The sequence below is a fragment of the Mucor velutinosus genome (genome assembly GCF_035048745.1).
Source record: "Mucor velutinosus strain NIH1002 chromosome Unknown tig00001567, whole genome shotgun sequence".
In the NCBI taxonomy this organism is placed as follows: domain Eukaryota; kingdom Fungi; phylum Mucoromycota; class Mucoromycetes; order Mucorales; family Mucoraceae; genus Mucor; species Mucor velutinosus.
The window spans coordinates 9,532-15,663 of record NW_027041896.1 but is presented as its reverse complement, the minus strand read 5'-3'; the positions used below and the strand labels follow the sequence as shown (position 1 = coordinate 15,663).

The 6,132-nt window shown below is 40.3% G+C and overlaps 1 protein-coding gene across 1 annotated transcript; it reads right to left on the bottom strand.

Moving 5' to 3' along the window:
• Nucleotides 1–1,961: 1,961 nt before the first annotated feature.
• PRE8 (Proteasome subunit alpha type-2) lies at nucleotides 1,962–5,261 on the bottom strand (the record flags this gene model as incomplete). Its single annotated transcript, XM_064831066.1, has 7 exons — nucleotides 1,962–2,086; nucleotides 2,150–3,303; nucleotides 3,355–3,443; nucleotides 3,498–3,582; nucleotides 3,636–4,935; nucleotides 4,994–5,089; nucleotides 5,147–5,261. 7 exons carry the CDS (start codon nucleotides 5,259–5,261, stop codon nucleotides 1,962–1,964), a joined length of 2,964 nt encoding a protein of 987 aa, XP_064687934.1.
• Between the last annotated feature and the right edge of the window lie 871 nt (nucleotides 5,262–6,132).

Sequence of the window (6,132 nt, the reverse complement as noted above, 5' to 3'; positions counted from 1 at the left end):
TTACTGATATAATTGGCAACCTTAATTTTGCTTACATATACAAAAAATAATATATATAGAAAATTAAATGTTATATATTATTATTTTATATTCTATTTATCGTTTTGTTTTAAAATAAATAATATATATTATTGCTAACACCACCGATATACCTGCTGACATTACTCTCAGCACTACTAGCTAGAGTGGCCTTAAAAGAAATTTTTTAGCCAACTATTCCATGATGAAATTGAACCTGATCATGCAGCTGGCAGCTCAGTTCACAGCACTTTGATTTCCATCGCATTGTGTTCATACATGGCTACAAGCATTTGGCACAATCAGCTTGCAGAACATTACTCATTTTAATCAACTCGACACAAGAATATCACCAGTAACGTAGGGAGAACACTTGAACCGTCTATCCCTTCGGCTTATAGGTAGCGAAACAAACAGTGCAATTGAAGCAACATTCGAGATGACTATGAGTCAAGTGATTTACTTGGTCGGTGGATCGACATACCTGTGTACAGAAACTATATCTCCTTAGGCCACATCAAGCAGCTCAGGAGTTCCAAGCCAACGATTGGAACTGGTCTTACAGGTAATAATAAACGGGTGTTTGAGTCCATCGTCAATTTGGCAAAGAAGGAAGGTATCTCGAAAGCAAGAATTCAAGTGTCACCACAGCGAATCAAGGAGTTATCGAAGGGGTTAGCCGACAATCAACTCTTACAGTTGTTGGGCACCCTCGACTATACGCTCTCAACCTTTGCTATTGCCGTTTTGCTCTTCTCAAAGTCAAGAATGAGTGAACTGTCATACTATCGCCGATGTGCTCTTGTGCTGGATATCATTTTTCGTGATTGCCCAGAATTTCAGTTGAACGAGGGAGTGTGTCCCAAAATCGTGTAAAACATCAACACAATCCGATGCAAATGTACTCATGGCGAGGGTAAAATTATAGTTTAAGACTAGACTAGCTCTAAGGTCAAACCATAATTTTTCTCTCTCTAGAGTCTGTCAATTTGATAGTAGAGAAACAACATGCAATGCAATTAAATTGCTCGTATCCATAACAAGAAGCTATATGACGACCATGAAGAGAAAAAGACTGTTATAGGCAGAAAGTTTGACTTACTCATAAGCATACTATCAATGGACATATTGTATTTGTGATGTGCTTTTCTTTGACTCAATCTGTGTGAGTGTCCCTTTTTTTGCTTACATACTTCTATACTCCTATAGTAGTACTGTATGTTCTTTTCTTTCTTTTATTATGTTTCTTTGAAGCATACTTCTTACGTTGCGTGAATGTGTCTATCCGTGAATCTCAACAATAAAGTTGAGAATGCCAGGACAAATAGTGCCATCTTGAAGGAGATCCACCTGTTATCCATACCTAAAGATGACATGAAGGAGATTTTCGTATTGAAATGGACTGGATAAGCAAATTCAAAAGTAATACTAGAGAGTGCCATTTGATTAAATTTTGCGATCCAGGGTTCCATGAATACAAGCTAGCAGCGGCCAAGAACGAGATACTTCTCATTGGAGGCATGCAACTGCCCGTATCTCTCGCTGTCCTGGATGACTTCAGGGTTACGCTGTATCTCCTCTATGCATTCAAGTGCCATCGACTCAGATTGAAGGAGATAATTGAGCCAATACACCATCGAGTTCAAAACGCAACATTCCTTAATCATTACCACTTTAAAGACACACCTGAGCCAAATGAAGATGCCTCCGGCACCTTTTTTACTCGCGTCCAAAAAAGAGACAAGCACAAGATAAAGAAAAGGCTCCCACAACTCAAGATGATGAATACATCTGTGATCGCAACAGTGATGCTGACCTCGTCAATTATTGAAGCGTTTTTTATGAAATAAATTGTTGTATGCCGCCGTAGTTTATTATTTTGGTTATCATTATTTTATAAGCAGTTGTAGCCATTCTGTACAAGCAAAATCATTATATGTCAATTACTTGAATTCAGCCTTGGCATCAGATACGACTTCTGAGGGCACGCCTGCCTTGATTAGAGCTGTTTCAGCAAAATCATCACCAAATTGTGTGCACTGTGCTTGCAAGATCTGGTAAACGATATCTAGATGATAAAAAAAAAACGTTAATATGATGTTGAGAATACAACCCTGTCAAGTACACTTACACACTGGGAATGATGAGATGGATGGGAACAATTTCTTGGCCAAGGCATTTAATTTCGACTGTACTTGTTCTTGAGCTGCACTCGATGATTGAATGATATTCTCCCAAGCAAGTCGTGCAAAATCCCAATTATACTCTTCCAATATATCCAGCAAGCTCAATCCTTCTTCGTACAATGATTGGGTATAAGCACATCGCAACAAGTCGTATTCAGGAACAAGTCGAGCGCTTAGATTATCAAGTACCTTCTTGTCAGGGTGCTTTTGCTCATGCAGTAACTCGAAAATCTCATATTGCACTTGTGCCACTTTGTATTTGCGTTGAATAGCTTGACATTTCTCTTGGCTGAACCCAGCGGCTTGAGGTAAATATTCACAAGCTTTCTTCAATGCTTGTACGCGTTGTAATAATCCAACTTGGTCTGCTTCAGTCGCTAATTGATAGACAGCATCGGCAGATTTGGCAATTTCATTTCGATGGGCATAGTACAGCTCGAGAAGAATCAGTCGCTGACGAGGATCGAGCGTGCGTGTGTTAATAAAGTCAAAGAGTGTAGGTGCTTGCAAACAGGTTAAGATGTGGTTGTGTTCATTGTTGGTAAGCCATTCGTAAATATGATAATGATAGTCTTGGTTGCTCGTCATTTCCAGTGCACTGGCAATCACATCAATCGCATGTTGCTGGTGTTGTGTGTCAATGGCTTCCTTGATAATGTGCAGCACAAATGCTTCAAGTTGATCGAGTGTCAACCCTGCTTGTGAATAGCTTGTAAATGCAAGATCGACAGCAGAATGGTGATCTCCCAAGTCGCAGAACTTTTGTGCGAGCGCTTTAATACGAGGAGCATCGCAAATGCCGACCACGCTCTTGAAATGTCCAATAGCTAATGCCAATGCCTGCTTCTTGTCGTTGGCATCTGTATTATTTTGTGCAGCATATAAATTTTCGACACCCTTAAAGTAAATCACTTGTTCTGTGCCCAAGAGGTTGGAGCAATTGCTGTTTAAAAAGTTACCGATAAAGCTGTAGTTGTTGGAAGCATTTGCAAGTTTCGATGTCTTTATAGCCTTGTAAACAATATCCTGGATCAAGTTGGCGCCCTTCACCGTTGTAACGACATCACTAAACTTGCTGACAACCCAGTTTTTGTCAAACCTAGATCTATATATCAGCAGTCAGCTATTTGCAATACACCCTCTTCCATACCTTGCTACAATTTGTTCCCATTCTAAATCATTAGCAAAGCATATCAACGAAATGAATTCCATAGTCTTCAACACAAGATCCATGTCATCCTACAAGTGCTCGTCAATCGTTGTGTTCAATGTGCTTTTCACTGCATAACTTACTGCTGCTGGAATGTCGTATTGTTGATATACATCGGCAAGTGCTCGGAGGCGTTCCTGAACCACCAGAAACTTTTCTTTAGGGACTCTGTCAAGTCTGTTAGATTCGAAGAACTTCATCTCATGCTAGTCTGTACCTACTTTTCATTTTTGATATCGACCGTCCAGATATCCTGAACGATGCGAGCAAAATAGAGCAGCAGGCCTTCTTGTCGTACTGTGCATTGTCGAATAAAGTCAATGACATATGGAGTTTGCTTTGCTGAACAGGCCAACACATGAGCTATATAACCAGTCTCAATGGCACCATAACGCTCTTCAAACTTGTTCAAATGTTCAGGTGAAGGCGATTGCAATGCGTGTTGAAAATAATCTGTAATGTGTTGCTTATTGTAGTGGATGATGCCTCGTTTCGTCAATGCTGAAATCTGGCGATCTGAAGTATCCATAGGCTCTAATGTCGATTTCATGTTGAATCTTGTGTGTCTGGCTTTTCCTCCTTCCATGATAGACCACACTTTGTCGTCCAGCTTTTCATAATAGAAATCCTCCACCAACACAGGCTTTGATTCCTTGACCGATGCGACGCTTGTGTTGGTCAACACAAAGTACTTCTTTTCTGATTTGGCCAAGACAGTAGCAAAAACGCCTTGCTGATAATAAGCCAAGTCAGCATGTTGATCGGTCAAGTTGTTGAATAAAATGGATCCGGGCAAGGGTGGTGCTGGTCGGGTAAATATGAGCTGGATATCTAGACTTTCATTCTGTAAAAACAGTCTGTCGCCGTTGTTTGCAACTGCCATGAGACAAGGCTTTTTGGTATCTTGAACAAGGTGAATTGATTCCAAGTGTTGGCTCTCGTAGCGCTTCAATAACGAGTAGGTGGTGCCACGAATCTGAGCAACATGGATGCTGGAATCTGACAGCAGCATGTACAGCAATTCCCCTGCTTCATCCAATACCAGAGATTTCACACTGGCCACAGGTGGAGATTTGAAGAACATGGTCAAATAGCGCAGTATTGGGTTCATGGTAAGACAGCTAAGACTTCCATTTTTTGGTGTGTTGTCTGTCCATACAAGATGCAATTCGTACAAATGTCCATCATCGCCCTTCATAAAGACTCGTCTTAATTCCTTTGCTGTAACGAAATTTGACATGACAACACCCTCTGAATCCACTGCCACACCCTGCGATAGCTGTATGTTGTCTTGGCCTGGTGAAATGGTGTGGAGGTAGATGTGGTTTCGAGTAGTGACAACCAGCTCGTGGTGTGTTGTGAATGTTGCAATATCGACATGTTCAATGGCTTGGGTGGTGTCGTATCTGAATACTTTAGAATTCTTCTTACTAAAGTCCCATAGAAACAACGATGATCCTCTTGCCAACCAGACATGATTGATAGCTTTTAGAAACCCAAGATTGTAGTCACTGCGAGGCTCTAATGATCAATGTGTTAATATAAACTCGGTTGGTATGTAGTAAGTTTGTGCTCTTACGTTCAATTTGCCTGGCAATTTCCTCTGGAAAGTCTACGTGTGCGCTTTTGTAGAATGCATTTTCGTTGTCTGTACAGTATTGCAAAGGAGTGGACTCTATAGATTTGTGAGTCAATTTCATGCTTAAGCAAATCAAAAGGTGCAGAAGCTTACCTTGCAAATACAGGTCGAAATCCACATGTGTACCATCATTCTGCTTGCAATCATCGACTTTTTGGCTGAATTCAGTGAGTAGTGGGTTTAGTTGAGATGCAAAAGTCTTCTCCATGCTAAAAGTCGTAGTGTTGGTTTGTAGAGTAACCTTGGCCTTTTTGCTCTTGATCAAAGAGGCGCGTTTTATCTCTCAAATTTTTTGAAAAAGGTGACTTTGATATATGCAGAATTGCAACATGAACGGAAGAGGATCTCCTTGCCTGACAACATGGCTCCAATTCTGCGAAGGAGTCATATTCTGCTATGATGTCACCTAAATCTAATGCTATATTGTCAATGTTAGCTCAAAACAAAGCATTGCAGGTGCTATATTGCCGTCTCTGAAGCGTGTATTACCTACAGATGCATTTGTATGATTATCTGGACCTGAATCATCAGTTTTGAGAAGCATCATATATTAGTATATAGGCTAGAGTACATTGGGGAAGAGCCTTTGCGTTAAGCACAATTTGTCTCCACATTAGCGTCCTGTTTAACAATGAGCTCAACCAATTCAAATCTAGTTAACTCGGCTGCTCTAATGGATTAATCGCATACAGTGTACAACACGCAATCAATGCTTAAGAACAAGTGCCTATACTTGAGTGTCAACATCAGATCATGGTGCAGTTTTCTCTGCTGAGGCGCTCGACTAGTATTTGAAGACTCCATTCAAGGTATGGGGCTATCCATTATGTCAAAAAAAAAGAAACTATATTGCTTTGCGCTATAATGAATATATTTAGAGCAGGCCTGATACGGACCATCTTGAAAATTATGGACCACTTATTGACTCCATACTTATGGCACCTGAGCACAATATTAAGTATATTGAATAATACAGAATGCTATACATTTACACTTGTCTCTTTCCATGACGACGCACATGTCATTGTTTTTCATTGTTTATATGTATACGAGTGTTTATGCTTCGGGTGGCTCTCTAC